This window comes from Oryzias latipes, chromosome 12 (assembly GCF_002234675.1).
Source record: "Oryzias latipes chromosome 12, ASM223467v1".
Classification (NCBI taxonomy): Eukaryota; Metazoa; Chordata; class Actinopteri; order Beloniformes; family Adrianichthyidae; genus Oryzias; species Oryzias latipes.
In genome coordinates, this window is record NC_019870.2 from 4,644,802 (window position 1) to 4,662,654 (window position 17,853).

Consider the following 17,853-nt stretch of genomic DNA (forward strand, 5'->3'; position numbering starts at 1 on the left):
ATTTGTGCAGATTTTTATCCCCTTTAATCAATCAAACTTAATCCTAAATTAAAGCTTTTGTAGTTGAATATTGTCTCCTAAAACAACTGCAGAACTACTCATTTAAATTAATGCATTGAACATTTCCAGTAGATCAGCATTGTTCCTCAGTTTCTTTCTTTTTTGATAAAGCTTGAAGTTAAGTCAGTGTTAATGCTTACAGTGGTTTATATCCTCCATTGTTTCTCTGCTAGATTGCCTGCTTTTCTTTACTTTAACACTTTTTTGTTTTGTTCCCAACCAGGTTAATGCACACCGTAGACCTTTCCAAAACAGATCATCCTTGTGATTTTATTTTTTCTGTTCAAATGAAATGATTCTGCTCTGCTTTTACCCAAATTATTGACAAGGCTTTAGTCATAATTTAAGACTATAAGAAAGAGAACTTGGAAAATTATTACTCTTTTAAATGAACATGTGAATACTGACAGTTGAAGCTGTGCACTGGAAATCCTAAATTAATCCACCAAAAATATATTAATGTTTACTAAATTAGTTGAATTCTACAAAAATCAGTAAAAAGCCACCATTTATACATTTCTATCATTAGCTGCTAAATTATATTTACAGGACTATATGTACTTGGAAGGAAGTGAGTAATAATGAATAATGCAACAAACTAGCAGTGAGAGCCAAATTTGGATGAATATAAAATACTAAAGTATACATTTAAAAAGGAGAAAAAATTAAAAACTGCCAATTAGGTAAGAAAAATGTTCTTATCAAGAATTCTTTTAGGAAAATAAATACAAGCCACTAAGACATGTTTTCTCAAACTAAAATTGTTCTACTTTTGAAAAAACTTACTTAAAAATATTATTTTTCTTCCAAGACAAAAAATAAGACACGTTATTTATGAAAATTAATATTGAAAGATTCAGTTCATATATAAATAATACTAACACAAAAAGAGTACAATACACAAAATTATCAGAAAGTTGTTTTAAATGCAGCTACCAACTACTTTAGCATTTACCATTTTGCATAAATGTATTTGATGTAATGCTCAATTTTTAATGTTTTAGTAACATCTGTTAATGGGCAGTGTTGCTTTTAAGGTGGTTTGAAATATTAATAAAGACCTTCTTAGATGAATATTGGTGTTTTTGGTGATTTTAACCTGTTCTTGTAGCATTTTTGTCATGATATAAAAACAAAACAAAACTCAAAATTGATTTCTGAGTATTTCTTCATTAAAGTTCTTGTGAATCAAGTGCAGAGGCAAAAATGCTGTTTAAAAAAGATTGTATTTATGATGTAGAAAGTATACTGCCACAAGCGCCCAACTCCGAGCTTTCAGCAATGGGGAGGAGAAGGGGGGGTGGGGTTGCTTGGTGCCAGAAGTGAATTTTTACTGAACTCCTGCCGCTCTGCAGAAACTAAATGTCCAAGACAACAACACAGTTTTTTGGACATTTGCTAAATATAGCAAAATCCTAATTACAAGACCACTTAAAAATAGATCAAAAGATGATTGGAGTGGGTTTTTAATTACTTTTTTTAGGGCAATAAATCCGGAAAGTATGTGGAGAGACATTTGATCTTAAAAACATTTTATTTTAAATCATATTTTGTTTTTTTTTTTCATTAAAACTTTGAGTGGAATGGTGAGCGGTCTTGTTACAAGAAACAAACTTGCTTTATTTTCGAGGCTCAGCTGACTGCTGCTCTTACCTGGACACACTGTGTTGCACGTGCTCTTCTGCACCGACATGCCCTCACAGAAGGATCCTCCGTTGAGAGGAGCTGGATTCGTGCAGGTCCGGGAGCGTTTTTGCACACCTCGACCGCAGCGGACACTACAGGTGGACCAGTCTGTCCATGAAGACCAGCCTCCATTTACTGTTTATGCCAAAAGATGAGAGAAAATAGACACAAAAACACTCCAATATGAATGCAAACTAAATTTTTCAGTATAAGAATTACATTTTTGCTCTTTAAGTGCTGACTTAGACCTTCTTCTTAAAGTAGCCCATGATGGATGAATAATCTTCTTATTTGCTTTCACAGAAAAGTATGAAATACCTTTTTTTTTTTTTGCTCTACCCCTCTCAGGCAATGTTAGACCTGTCAGAGACTTCATTAGAGCTACAGGGATTTCTGATGGATGAGCCTCGGTGACATTTTTTCTAAAAGAACCACGCAAATTCTTACAGCCATTGTCAACAACATGACAAGAGGTCAGTGAAAAGGCACAGAAACCCTCCAACCGAGGGTTTTCTTCAGAGAGGTGGTGTGAAAACAAGAGAATAATTTCATTCTCCTTCAAGCTACAAAAATGCTGAAGCTCTGTTTTCTGCTCTGCAGATAGATGACATTTTAGTACAGGTTACTCAGTCTCAGAGTATTGAAGTGTCACCGGCCACACTAACATTTTTAATAACTGAGCTCATGAATACATTGTGTTTTTAACACGTCATAAACAACCTGTTACCATCCATACTAATATATATATGAGCACGACGTCTGCAAAAACAAAGCCCTAAAGGTTTATTTAATGAAATGTATAAAGATATTGGTTTTGTTGTCCTACCGTAGACGACAACTGTGGCTGTGGAGCTGCGTCTTTTAGCAACAATGTTGCTGGCAACACACGTGTAGTTCCCCGAATCGGAAAGGCGAGCTTCGGAGATGATAAGGCTGTGGTCACCCCTCAAATCAACAATGCTGTCATCAGCATAGTTTAGAGGATCGTCGTTTTTTAGCCATTCCACCTTAAAAGAAGAACACATTTTGTATATTTAGAAAAATGAAGGTGTATAAACAACAACCCTCAAAAACAAAATCAGACAGAAAGTTTAAAGTCACCACTGCAATGGTCTTTTGATCTATACCAAAAGCGTCCCTAGTGTTTTTTCAAAGTATGATTACACCGTTTTTAGCTAAGATAAAAAATAATCAGGACAGATATCTTAGTCATAATTTTCTTGATATGTGTCCTCCGTCATTGGAAAGATGCCACAAGAACTTTCAGTGGAGTGCGTCTTTAAATATGTGAATGTTGGTACATAGGTTTGACTTTCATCATCACATTTTTATAAAGAGTGTTGTAAGGTCAGTGCACAGCTCTGAACACTGTTTGGGAGCATTTCTAATCCCCTCCTGCCATCAGACATAATGTGGGGGAAAGTGGGTTGCGACTGATGCTGACTGTTCCCCTTTTTCAGTCAGAATATTTAATGATAACATTGCATGGTGATTTTAGATGATGTGGTTGTTCACCAGACAGCCTGATGTATCCAGCAGCCACGTCAGATGACTTCCAGCTGCCTTTCATCTGCGCCAACCAAAAATACTCTTTGGATTATATAATTAACTTACTGTCAGCCAATATCATGGATCACACAAAATAGGTTAGTTGCCCTTTTTTTCCTATAAGAGTGCTTTACAAGTACCATGTAGATGTGAAATAAGGTTACAGGGTCCTATTGCTTCACTTTTAATAGAGTTTGTATTTACCCCTTTTTTTTTTAAAGATATGTTTCCCATATCAGCCAATAACTGTCATCTGCATTTATGTTTCCTCTACGCTTCTTTTGACACAGTCAAGAACCTATCATGTCCTCCGCTCGCTCAGATTTATGTATTTCACTGCCTGAATCATGGCTGGAAGAGTCTCACAGCAAAGACACACCTCTTCATCTTATCACCTCTTCACAGGGGTACCTCAGGGCTCAGTGTTGGAGATCTTTCGGTTTTGCTCAACATAATGTCTTTGTGGTAAATTCCATGTAAGATGATGCCATAGCTCCTGTGAGAAATATTCTTTGGTATGTAGGACATTTCCAAATAAAATTTAGAAGCTAGTTTTAAAGACCCACACTGATGAAAGTGGTGTTTTTAGTGTTTTAAAAAAGGGCTTGTAACATTTTTCTAATGATGGAGGACATTTATGAAGAAAATAAAGCTTAAAATTGCATTTCTGAGTATTTCTTGACTCAAATTGTTGCAAATGGGAAGCAAACAAAAAATGCTGTTGAAAAGAGAATGTATTTGTGTATGTGTAGAAAATATGCTCGGCGGGGAAAAAGCTTATTTTGATTCATGTACTTATGTACAAATAAATCAATGTATGTCTTTGTTTTCCTCGTCTGAGCTGGAATCTGGCTCAAGTCTGTACGGCTGGATAGCTCCAATATTTTTTCACCATTTTTGTTGCACTTGTAATTTTAGGATGGGGGTGTGAGGGACAGCCTGTAAACAGAGAGTTCTCAGCAATGGGAAGGAGTGGGGTAGAGTTGCTCCGCACCAACAGTCCCGCCCACGACTCAGAGGGGAATTTTTAATGAACTCCTGCCGCTCTGCAGAAACTATGTCCTGCAAAAAGACACGTTTTTTTGATTTTGGCTAAAAACAGCACAATCAGGATTAAAAGACCACTGGGAACATTTTTAAAATAGATCAAAAGATGATTGAAATGGAAATTGAACTAAACTCGTTACTCAGCTAAGCAGACTACCAAACATGGCTTTGCAATCAATGCTGGCTCCTGTAAGACTACGGCCACATGTCCCAAAATGCCACAGTGCTGTGACTTCAATGCAACTTTTCAGCTAATTTGGCAGATGGCTGTGCAATGGCATTTGTTATCGGGAGGTTTCACATTTCTACATGCTGTGTAAAAATGGTTACAGTTTTACGGCTACCATTTTTTGACATTTGTCAGTGGCCGCCCTGGCACATTTAGAGGTCACATGGTGGCAGTCCAGTGACAGGTGGGTGGCAGGAAGGCAGCATCCCAATAACTGACTGATAGGAGGGTCTCCAAGGTCCCCAAAATCATCTGATGATCGTCCGATTTCAGACTACCACCCTCCAGCCACCCCCTGCCCCCTTAGTGCCATCCTACTTCCACCCTCCGATAGAAGTAGTCATAGGGTAGCAGCGCGAGCACTCTACGAGGGCAGTCGACACGGGCTGGAGGCTGAATGATGACCAGACGTCAATCTGGCAATCCTGGCCACGGTTGCATCTCTTGCACCAGGGGTGGGCAATTCCAGGCCTCGAGGGCCGGTGTGTCTGCATGATTTCCAGATAGTCTTGCCCTACTCATGGCTGATTACCTGGTTCAGGTGTGTCCAGCCAATTAGAACATGCCAGAGCATAGTATGCTGGAAAACATGCAGGAATGCGGCCCTCAGTGCCCACCTCTGGCTTGGACTGTTGTTTTGGGTGCTGGGTCTTTGCCCTTAGAGGGTTTGTTGGGAGGCATGTTGTCAAAAAATAATAATGTGTGTCTCTTTTTATGTACCCCTAAGCTACCAGGCCGCTGGCTGGCGATCCAGCTGCCACTGGCTTGTGGCTGCCCTAGCTGTTGCCCAATTTGTAATGACCTCACCCCTGGCTGACTGACGGCCGCCTGATTGCCGCCGTCTACATTCATGACCGTGCTGGCGATTTTCAAAAAAGAACGGGCCTCCCCATCGCGCGGTGGCCATTGCATTTGTAACGGTAGCATAAAACTACAACTGACATGTTGGTGACCAGCTGGTTTTTCTCCCCACACCTCCTCTTCAGTCAGCTGCAATCAACACAGCTGAATGTTGTAGAATAGAAACAGATGTAACAGATGTAACCAATCATTTGGTTTGACATCGTATTGTTTGAACAAGCTTAATGTACATGAATTTCTTTAGAGACTTTTTGCCATGTTTTCTTTACAATGTCCACCTGTGTTTTGAATGGTGCAACAAACTGTGTGCAGCAACAATACAATCCAGCTTTAGAGAATATGAAGACGTGCACTAGGGACGGTTTATTTTTAATGCGCTGCTGCCCTCAAGGCCTTGAGATCAAAACCATTCAGTACTGGAAGTACACCATATCTTTTGTCAAGATGATGAAATTACATAACTTAAGCTTAGTAGTGTTTCACAATGAAGAAGCTTTCTTACATCAATGCTGACAAACACACCTGTATTTTACACAACTACTTCCTAACGTTTACTCCCATTCACAGCTTTGACGGTCGCTGTGCTCCTCATTCAACTCTCATTTTCTACAGTTTGATGGTGTTGTAGAAAAATGTGGGGAATTTTTTTTTTTTGAAGAAACTGTTTGGCCAAACATCAAAGGGTTCTACAAATACCTGAACTATTTAGAAGTCTTAGAGTGTTATTTCAAAAAATGATGCGATTGTGAAAACCATTCTTCTACGTGACTAAGAATTAACTCTGAAGAATGTAAAGGCCTGCAAACACCAGAGGTGGGTTAGTATGTTGACGCTCAGCTTTAGACGATCAGAGCAAAGACTTTGAGAAGCCAGGACTTTAGATAGCAAAAGGAAAATGAAAAAATAAGCTCTCAATAAACAAAATCTGCTAAGTAGTCAGCTTTAATTTTAACAATTTTAGAAGTGAAACTTCAAGTTTGGGCTGTTCAAGTTGGGCTGCCTGTGCAGTATTTTGCAAGAGGACCTGGCTGCAGACACTCACATCCTTGACCAGAACTGTAAGTCCTTGAACAGAGCCGGAAGTCCCCACATTGCCGGGAAAAAACATTATTTTAACTGGCGACACTAACAGTTTTGGTTTTTCCTTTTTCAAGTAAAAGCTTCTACATTTCTGAACACTTTTGGATTAGGGTAAGTTGTATAGGTTCTGCTTCAGGCTGATTATGTCTGGCACCATATTGTCTAAAGCGAAATCCCTCAAGAATTTGAGGGGGGTAGAAAAAATAAAAAACTGCAAGAAACGTCGGCGCCTCTCCTAATTCACCCAAGTCTAAGTGTTCACTACGACTTGTCACTCGCAGTATTCCCATAGAACATTTTAACTCTACGGGCTCACCGAGTCAACCTTGATATTTCATACATATACATAGCACTTACAAACATATACATGTATGCAAAATATACATAATATGAAAGGGACTAAGTTATTGGAAGAATTGATCAAGATTTCATAGAAATGTTTGAGCTGTAAGATTAGAAGTCTGTAAAAAAGTCAAACATGGCTGATAAAGCTCACAGGGAGGGATGTAGGTCACATCCACCGATGTTACCAATTCATTGGTTGCACACTAGTGAAGGTAATAAGGATTTAAAAAAAAAAGGGACGCTCTGTTGATGCTCCTCTCCACGCATGGCTGGCTCTGTAAATTGCTATTAATGTGCCAGTAGCATGAGCTGTTCATTGAGAGGGACGAGCTGTAGCATGAAGACTGCGGTTTGATTTATGGCGGCGTGTTTGAGGATTAAAACTCCGCCCTGCTGGGAGTTCCGTGTGTTTGTGCACAAGCTTGTGTTTGGGGAGAATGTCCAGGGGAATTTAACAGCAGCAAACAAACCCTGAGATTGCATTGCTCTTTTCAAACCTTGGATGAAAAAAAAAAAAATGAGCCCAAAAATCAATACATCAGCTGTGATTTTGTCACAAGTGATTCCTTTTTCTTTTTTTTTTGTGGTCCTTTTGTTGGACCAAGAACTCTTTCATCATGTGGGTTTAATTGAGCCTTTTTCTACAGCAGCTTGCTTCACTGCTTTTAAGACCACAACAATTCTGTCAGTGCTTCTTTTTAATTTTTTTTTCTCTTTTATTGCCTCAATCTTTAATTATCCCAGTTTCTCTTAAGCAAGCTGTTTTTTTTCCTGATATGAATAGAGTCAATTAAGTTTGTAAGAACTTTTGGAAAGTCAGCTTTAGAATTTCCCAAATGCATTTCCTGTGGTTGAAAGAAATGAAATTACATCTTTTATTTGTTAAGAACAAAATTTATGAATAACCATCTTTATATTTATTAAAAGAAATAAAAGAAACGTTTTAATTTGCTTCCAAGAGTCTATACGTCTAACATCATCAATTGTCTTACTAAGAAACAAGAAACAAGACAAAACTGTTATAAACTAAAAAATCTTATTGTTCCATGTGTTGATGAGAAGAAGTAAAAAAATCATTTTCCTAAATTGAAGCTGGTGGCTGGCTTTGTTCTGACTGATAATATTGGGAATTTAATGTAAAGAAGTGAAATTAAACACCAAGGCCACTGCAAAAAAAAAAAAGAAAAAAAAAAAAAGAAAAAAAACGATTTATTTTTCCTCTAATCAAATGTTACAAAAAAGATTCTCAAGGTTTTTTTTTTTTGCTGAAGCATTTCATTCTACTCAAAAAGATGGGAAAGAAATGCAGCACTTGAACAACTGACTTAGAGATTACCTTGTAAGAGTTGATACGGCCTTGCCAAAAAGTAATAAAATGACACACAAAAAAAAAACTCAAGATAAAAGATTCTTTCAATTGATTTTTAGGGAGACAGCTTTCACTCCTAGTTCTAAAACTGAATTGTCTCTAAAGCTGATAGAAAGAACCATTCACTGCACATCTGTCCACTTCTGGGCTGTTTTGGTGCACTACCAGTATTTTTTTTTCTTTTACTACTGTATATAGAGTCAATTATTATAGATTTTCTTTTAAAAAAGGTCTCACATTTGATGTGTTTTTTCTAATTGTATTGTCCATTCTTTGTACCTTGATGTTTGATCAACATAGAATAGAATAGAATAGAATACAATGCTTTATTGCCATCTTTAAAAAAGAAGAATGATGAAATTTAATTATGTCCAAGGTGAATAAAGAATCATAAGACTGAAAGACAATAATAATAAAATAATAATAATAAAAGCAACACAAAAGCAGTACATGTGTATACACAAATGTCAAGGCGTTTGAAATGCTTCATTCAGGAGCCTGATGGACCATGTGTCATGACGCTCTAGCGTGAGGACCCAGATGCTGTAACCCAGAAGGAAGACAGGTGAGGGATTTGGCGAGAAAAGGTTTATTATTCCTGCTAGGAAGATGGTAGGAGTAGTAGCTGGGTGAGGTCCGGACTTGACAACGGCTGGTGGCGTGGCTGGAGGGCTTAGTGCGGTTAAGGAGAGCCATGGGATCCTCAGGATGTCTCTGAGCAGCAGGAGGGAAGAGAGCGCTGACGTGACTCGTGAGGTGCTGATAATCCATAAGGGGTAACGAACTGGCGTTGAACTGATGAGTAAGGTCTCCTTTTAAGCAGTATGGCCGATGAGGTGAGTGGCGTCAGCTGGTGGCAATCAGGGAGCAGAGCAGGCAGAGCTGGAGGGGGAGGAGTCTGACAGGCACCATGACACCATGGGTAATAACTCTTTTCAATAACTAAGGGTTGCAAATGAGAACAGCAGATACAAAAAATATACGTAAAAAAAACATGCAAAAACATGTATGAGACGTCGTTTGAGATTTCATTTAAAAATAGGTCCTATTGCTTTTGTTATTTTTGCAATGCTTTATGATTTGATGATTGTGTGTGTGTGCGTAGACACACTTTTCACAGTCATTTCTACAGACAAAGTAGGGGATTTGTTAGTTTAGATAAGAAAATTGAATAATTTTGACCTTCTCTGAATCACCTTGGGTCTTTTATTGCGTATTTGTATGGAGTAATTTGAAATAAACCTAATATATATAGGTTCTAGACTTTGCTAGGTTCTAGATGGGCTGCACGGTGGCACAGTGGTTAGGGCTCTTGCCTCGCAGCAAGAAGGCCCCCCGGTTCAAGTCAATGTTTGCATGTTCTCCCCATGCATGCGTGGGTTGTCTCCGGGGTCTCCGGTTTCCTCCCACCGTCCAAAAACATGTTTCATAGGTTAACTGGAAACTCTAAATTGTCCATAGTTGTGAGTGTGAGAGTGAATGTGTGCGTGCGAGAGTGATTGTGGCCCTGCGACTGTCCAGGGTGTACCCTGCCTTCGCCCACAAGTGGCTCCGGCAGCCCCGTGACCCCAAAAGGGACAAAACGGTAGAAATGAATGAATGGATGAATATTTAGGTTCTAATAAAGTAAACATGGAAGAAGGCACGGCCTGTTATTAAATAAACCAACAGAAACTTCCAACGCCTTGCAAACGGATTTGTGTTTAAGTAAAGTATTTGACGATAAATGTACTTCTTTCTTTTTCCACCAAAACAGTTTGTCAGACAAAGTATAAATTTATACCTAATAGAGGCCAAAAATGAGCCTTAGCTTAACCTCTGACCCTCTTGCTTTTCTTTCAGATTGAATGCATATTCATAACAAACGGCTGGAATTGAGCCTGACAGGTACCAAGCTGCAACCATTATGCTGGGCAAATTAGATATACTCCATAGTTTAGTGGCTAATGGGTCACCTCAGGAAACATGGCAAAAATAAATGCATCGCCAGAAGCAAAGACTCGTCGATGGGGTGCACTTTTCTACATTAAACATTTGGTTTTGATGGCAAATCTAATTTCCAACTGAAGGAAGTGAAAATAATGAGACAGACAAGAACGTCTCTGTCCTTCAACGGAGCAGAAATTCGTCATTAAAAGGGGGTCCCAATAAAAAAAAAAAAACCTTTAAAAAAAACAAAAGGTGGAATTAAAGTCCGCAGTAAAGAACCTCTCTTACCATGCAACTCAGTCGGCAGCCTTTTCTATGGAGTTATTTCAGTCTCAATAACCAGAAATGCACACAACCGGTTTTACAAATACACACGCTCCGATTCACAAATATAATTTTATGCAAACGTGAAAAATAAATTCGGAAATACACACCCTGTGTTTCACAAACACACACATTGTGTTTCACAAATGCACACTAAATGTTTCACAAATGCACAATAAGTGTTTCTCACAAATGTGCACACTGTTTTTCACAAAAACATTTTAGAAATTCACAATAAATGTATCAGAAATGCACAGTAAGTGCTTCACAAACGTGATTTTTAGTTACACATGTGGTGTGAACTCACAGATCATTCGAATTGCAGACTGTGCATTCAAAATCCCGTTCTCGTTTGTGAATCTCCCCGTGTGTGTGAGAGATTTTTCTACGGTGAATATTGAGACTTATCTGACGGAGCGTGTCGACTAATCTCACCATTGGCTAGTGAATCTGTCAATCAAACTCATCGGCAAAGCAGGCGGGTTCGCTTTTAGCCAATCGAATGGCCCCTTACACTTTCTCTACGCTTTCTGCAGGTGGCAAAAGCCCCGCCCATGTTTGATTCTGGACCAGTCGGTCGTTAGCGTGTTAGCTTTAGCATGGCTTGTCGGTTTATTTGCCTTCGGTTGTCAAAAATTACTGGCTTGCGCAACTTTTCAGTGGACCTGGGAGCAAGGCAACAGTGGTTGAATGCAGTTGACATAGAATCCATCGAACTCTGTACTGGTCATGAGATTTACAATGAACGTTTCACTCGGGATTGTTTGTATGTTTTCTCTTAGCTTTCATGCTAGCGTCATTTCAACACTCAGACACGATTCCCTTCGGTCTTGATCATCTGAAGGTGGAGGAGAAAAATCTTTAACTTCCACAGTAGGTTCTGTGGAGAAACTGGCATCACTTTGCTCCGTACCACGCAGTGGGACTACATTACTTCAAGTTCATCTCACTGTCAATCACAGATACCCAATACACCCCCCCTGCTCAGCCCGAGGTCACTTTGCCAGACCTTAATTTTATTTTTTTAATAACTCAAATGTCATTGATTTTATATGGTAACCATATACATATACACCTCTTGGCCAGGTCACCCTTGCAAAAAAGATCCTCATCTCTCTGGGTTTTATAGCTGGTTAAATACTACACAACAAAAGATGGTCATACAACAACAAAGTGCAAACATTCACCCTTTATTGCAGAGTAAAATTCAGTGAAAACATGGACAGATTAAAACATCAAAATTTAAGCAAATGTGGGATCTCTACTGATTTGAATTTTATTTAAACTGGAACTAATTTTCATAACTTCCTTACATACAATGAAGTCCCTTGAACAATACAGCAGTATTGATTTGAACTCTGTGTTGCTCCCCTCAGTCTCTCTTCTTCTGTATGTAATTATGTCACCTAAATTAAGTTCTAAACAAACGGGACAGTAAAGATATAGGTCCACTCCCAAACGGTCTGAATTAAACAATGGGTTGATGTCGTCTTGCAGTTCCAACATTTGTGGACCCAAAAGGGGACTGTCCCATACCAGGACATTAATCCCAGGATGAGGTTCAGCCATGGATCCACTCTCCTCCCATTCAATCTCTGGAACCAGCATACCCTGACAAAAAAAAAAGATACTGTTTATGAACAGCGCTGTTTTTTTAGGTTTTAGATTATGTAGGAACAGAGACCCACTAATAATAACGTATATTGTTTCTAGCAGGCAGACCTCATATCTCCATAACTGTTTTTAATTTGCAAATAAGTGACTCTTAACAAAGTAGTGAGATTAGTACAGCTGATGGCTCATAATGCCATGCATTGTGATGCATTTTGAACTTGCAGATGTGCTATTCTTCCTACTTGATTTAAAAAACCAAACAATTTAGGGAAATAGTTTGCACCACACAACAATAATACTTTTCATTCATTTTTGATGAAAATTCCTTGTAGTCATTGTGATTTCATCATACTGTTCTTGATACTTTCCACTTTAGTCGAACTGCACACAAATCAGTTGTCCAGTACAGTGAGATTAAATAAAGCAGGGTTTTTCAACCAGTGTGTGTGCCGCGGCACACTAGTGTGCCGTGGGAGATGGTCAAGTGTGCCGTGGGGAATTGCCCTCATTAACTGATCTAAAAACATTTCCCATCTCCAGGAAATCAGCTCTTTGTTAATCCAAACAGGCACTGATAAAACACTGAGTAGTTAGGAATATGAAAGATCTTAAAATGACTTTTTCTTTGTGTTTATTTAATTCTATAAAATACATTTTGATGAGGTTGACGGTACCGCGATTTAGCTGCAGCTATAACTGTGTAAGGAAAAGTCCCGCCCCTTTAACTGTCTCCGCCAATCATTCTTGAAGGCTTAATCACATGTCATCAGTCTGACCAATGAGAAGTGGTTAAAGTCTTCACTTCCTTGTTCTTAATTCTGCTGATAAAGTCGCTCAGTTATAACAAAAATACCAGCTAAAGCTCATCTTTAGCGATGTAGCTTTCCACAGAGTCCAGTGTCAGACCGTGGAACAAGTGAACAAAGGTTGAAAAACACTGAAATAAAGCACTTACCCGGGGATCAGAAACAGGGTTCTGGGTCAAGCCCAACTGCCACAGCTGATTTGGTGTCATGCTTTGCTCCGTCCTGATTGGATGGGTGTCCCACGCGTCACTAAAGACATCCAAACTGGCCTGAATGCGTGGTAGGAAAATATAGTGGCAGCAGAATACGTGATGTTACTGATATTGAGCAAGTCTTGGCCCTCAGGAGAGAGCAGGATGTTGTAATATAAACCAGTAACACTCATGAAGACATCACACCAGAGGGGCTCAATCCTGTATTTGGAAAAAAGCAAAAAGAAACATATTGTCAGATTTATTTTTAATACATCATTCACTTTTATGTATATATTAAAGCGTCTAAAACTAGGTTCAACTCACCGTTGATTGTGTGTACACTTTTGCTGCAATGAAACTGTTTGTGTCAGTTCTACGTACTGTGAGCATCAACTCAGCTATGCCCACATTTTCTCCTCTGATCTCCTCTCACCCTGACAATAACATGAAAATCATGTCTCAAACACATAATTACAAATGCATCGGCAATACGGTACACATCAGTTTAAAATGTAATGTTCTTATGTATGATGCCAATAAGTAGAATTTCTAGGTTAAAAAAATTGCAGGAGTGGGTTACATGTATCACTGAGGAAAAAAATGAGGTGAGAGAGACTGTTAAGGGGGGGTAAAATGTTATTCATGAGGGGAAAGAGTTTTAGAGTTGCCTTTGTTTTCAGAGGAGTCTAAAAAAAGTTATTTTATTTTTGTACAAATAACCAAGTGCTTATACTGCCTGATATGTGAATAAAAGATTTCTTTATGAATAACATGAATACCTCAGAGGTAATCCATACACGTTCACAGCGTCACTGAAGAAGGCCAAGTCTGCACAGTTGTTGTCTGCCATCTTCAGGTGCAAGATCTATCGAATACAAGTACAAATACTTTCAACTGACAGATATTTACAGGGGCAAAAATGCTAAATTCCCAATTGATAGGTAAAACAGTAATACAATAGGATGATAAAATATGAAATAAAATAGAATAGAAAGGTATTTAGGATGTCACGCTTCAGCAATTCCTAGAGAATAAATAAAAACACGACAAACATGGATTAGATCATTTAGCTGTCTGAGATTAAATTACATAATTTTCAAATATTAGAAAGGGGATTTTTTAAAAACACTCTTGCTATGATAACTTGAGCTTGTAGTAAAGAACAGCTTTAAAAAAATCAGAGACTAGACACTGATCACAGGAAGCCTGTGTGTAATACTTACAGTAACTTCTACTCTAATCACTGTTGACAGCATATTTCTCCCATCCGCCCTTTCTGTGACTACTTATCGACTACAAAACAGCCTAAAAACATAATGTTTGGGATTCTTGTCATTACGTCATTGGAAGTAAAGATACGGGGATTTTAGTGGCTGTCACTCTGACACAATCTCACAGGGCTTTTCAGCAAAATTACGGGTTCTAACGTTAGAAACTTAATGAGGCTTCTTTCATTCAACAGTGGATTCACGTCTGTTATATTTAAAAAATGCCGTTTTCATGAATGTCATATGCATTAACTTTGTTGCACATATCCACCGTCTTAAAGTCTGGGTTGTGAAAAGACTGTGTCTAACTTTAACCCGGATCGCGTTTACATAAAGGCAGCACACGGAACAACTAGCTAGTTAGCATAGCATAGCATCAGTGTTTAAACAAATCCCCGTCTCCAAATTAATACTTTTTATTAAACTTTCTGTGCTGCTGTAAATCCGGCATGTTTTCCCCTTAGTTCCTTATGAATCATGTTAAGAACCTACAGATTGGCTGTATATCTAGCTTGAACCGACGCGCTAGCTTAAACTTCCCTCACACTCACAGGGCAGGCAGACACAATTTGAGTCGAAAGCCGGCTAGTTTCGAGGCCCCTGGTTGGTTGTAGTTACATGTGTTGTGTGAAGAGCTGGTATGCCAAGTATAAAACTTGACAAAACCATCATAAGTCCTCCCCCGCTTTCATAAAAAATATGACCGCACAGGCTAAGCTAAACTTAGCTAAACTAATTTGCGGTGGGGGTACTCTGCAAACGACTCGGCTGAAGTGTTCATAAAGCATTCACACATGTCACTTGGCTAAGGAGACCGCTTCAACTTAGTATTCAATAACATTACAGGATGTACAACGAGGGAATAATAATCAAATAAGTGCATTACTTACGGGCTGAGACTGATCCCGTTCAGAAGACCTCTCCGCCATGTTTGCCGCCCGCGTCCTCCCAACTGCTGTGCTGAACAGCTCCCCCCCTCGTCACTTTGAAAGTGAGGAGTGTAAGGGGCCATTCGATTGGCTAAAAGCGAACCCGCCTGCTTTGCCGATAAGTTTGATTGACAGATTCACTAGCCAATGGTGAGATTACTCGACCCGCTCCGTCAGATGAGTCTCAATATTCACCGTAGAAAAATCTCTCACACACACGGGGAGATTCACAAACGAGAACGGGATTTTGAATGCACAGTATGCAATTCGAATGATCTGTGAGTTCACATCACATGTGTACCTAAAAATCACGTTTGTGAAGCACTTACTGTGCATTTCTGATACATTTATTGTGAATTTCTAAAATGTTTTTGTGAAAAACAGTGTGCACATTTGTGAGAAACACTTATTGTGCATTTGTAAAACATTTAGTGTGCATTTGTGAAACACAATGTGTGTGTTTGTGAAACACAGGGTGTGTATTTCCAAATTTATTTTTCACGTTTGCATAAAATGACATTTGTGAATCGGAGCGTGTGTATTTGTAAAACCGGTTGTGTGCATTTCTTATTATTGAGACTGAAATAACTCCATATTTTTCCTCCTCAAGCACGCCTGTTGTAATTCATAACACACAGTAAAAAAAAGTTATTGCTGTGCAGAGCCAGCTCTTTACTGCTATTTCAACAACTTTTCTGACCACTCAAGGCTTTGGCTGCTGCAGAGTTTGGTTCGTCTTAACGGGAAAAATCCCACATCTCTATAAGCAGTTCCTCCAGGACCACGGGTGTGTTTGTGTTATTGTTGTTGGCTTGAGTGTAGAGCTCTGCAGAAACAAATGACTTTTCCAGAAAGGCAGTCTTTCGTTTTAGTGTTATTCAGAAAAAATAAGGTAACACTTTTTCCTCAAAAAAAAAAGAAACTTAAACTAAAACAGTGTTTTTAGTTTCCATAAACACTTTTAACACATGAGCTGCATGCTGAGGTGGTAGAAGAAGGATGTGTTAGAAATGCAAATTTGTTTATAACAACAACTATTGCAATAAACAGATGTTCCTTCACATATTCAGTGTTCTTTAAGACTCTTTGATGAAAATTGTGTTTTTGGTGTTTTCACATGTTCTTGTGGTGTTTTTCTGATGATGGAGGACATATCTGAAGAAAATTTAGCCCATAATTGCATTTGTGATTGTTTCTTTATTTAAACGGTTGTGAATCAGGAGCAGATGAAAAAATGCAGTTTGGAAAAAAATAATTGTGACAAAGAAAATTCGCTGGGGTGGGCCACATACTCCCTGTTCTGGGCTCTTAACAATGTGGAGGGGAAGGGGGCGGAGTTGCTTTGTGACAACTGTTCTGCCCACAACGTATAGGGGAACTAGAGAGCACTTCTGCCGCTCTGCAGAAGCAATGTCCTAAAAATCGACAAAAATTGCATCTTATTTAAAAACCACTGGAACCGCAACCATATCCAGCCTAAGCCCCCATCTCACAGGTGGCACTTATGTGGCAAATTCCTTCAGCCACACTATCATTAGGGTGTGGATTCCTCTTCAATATTTGACTTTAAAAATTTTTCAAGGTGTTCATGACCCACAGGGGTTTTTTCTTCTTCTTATGATCTAAACTGAGTTTGTTCTTTTATTCTTTTGGTCCCTTCTGTTCTGTGTTCTCTGTTCATGTTTTGAATCATACCAGGGTTCTCTTGCAACTCAAATTTGTTACTTTTTTTTTTCTTCTTCAATGGAGCAGCAGAATTTTTTGTTGAACGTTTGAGTCTCCCCATCAAAGTGGGCTCCAAAGTAAACTAAGAATGGTTAAAAAGTGGGCTGCATAGGGGCGTAGTGGTTAGTCCTTTTTCCTATGGAAGAGCCTAGCTCGGCTGGGATCTTTCTGTGTGAAGTTTGCTTTTTCTCCTTGTGGGTTTTTTCCAGGCACTCTAGTTTTCTTCCACAGTCCAAAAACATGCTTCAAAGGTTAATTATTGACTCTAAATTGTCCTTAGGCTTTCATGTGTGTGTGTGTGTGTGGGTGTGTGTGTGTATGTGTTAGTGTGTGTGTCCCTGCAACAGACTGGTGACCTGTTCAGGGCGTACCCCGCCTCTGCCCATCCCCGTGACCCCAAAAGGGATTCAGCAGGTTCTGAAAATGGATGAACTGATGGTGTGAAAGCTCTTTGTGTTCTGTTCTGTTCCGACATAACAGACAAAGAAATGCCCTGCAAATGGATTTCAATTTAGTATAATGTATTTGAGGGAACACTTAGAGACTGAAAGATTCACAGAGAACTATTTTCACCCAGACACATTTGCCAGCAACATTTCCCGCTGTGTCTACAGGACTTGATACGATGCTGTAGCTGATCCTTGTTCACCAAAACCTTATGATGCACTCCAGCAGGTCTTATCTGAAGACACTCCTGCTCTGATCCAAAAAAAATGACCTACAAGCCCATAATTCACTTCTGCATGTTTATATCTTCCTGACTTCCGGAGAAAAAGAAAACTCAAGTCAACAGTGATTAAAATCCACTACAAAACTACAATTCCCAGAGCCCCACTTCT

At 39.0% G+C, this 17,853-nt stretch overlaps 1 protein-coding gene and 1 long non-coding RNA gene across 2 annotated transcripts in view; both read right to left on the minus strand.

The window, feature by feature from the left end:
- LOC101173079 (netrin receptor UNC5D) overlaps positions 1-17,853 on the minus strand; it is a 302,440-nt gene that overhangs the window by 52,070 nt on the left and 232,517 nt on the right. Inside the window, exons 5-6 of the mRNA XM_011481481.3 lie at positions 2,573-2,753; positions 1,714-1,881 (exon numbers count right to left, since the gene is read on the minus strand). Coding sequence (XP_011479783.1) covers positions 1,714-1,881; positions 2,573-2,753 — 349 coding nt within the window. The remainder of the gene's footprint in view (positions 1-1,713; positions 1,882-2,572; positions 2,754-17,853) is intronic.
- LOC105355192 lies at positions 13,491-15,295 on the minus strand. Its single transcript, XR_002874240.1, has 3 exons — positions 15,251-15,295; positions 13,872-13,957; positions 13,491-13,526 (listed from the first exon to the last, which is right to left on the minus strand). It is a non-coding gene; the product is annotated as an uncharacterized LOC105355192 (long non-coding RNA).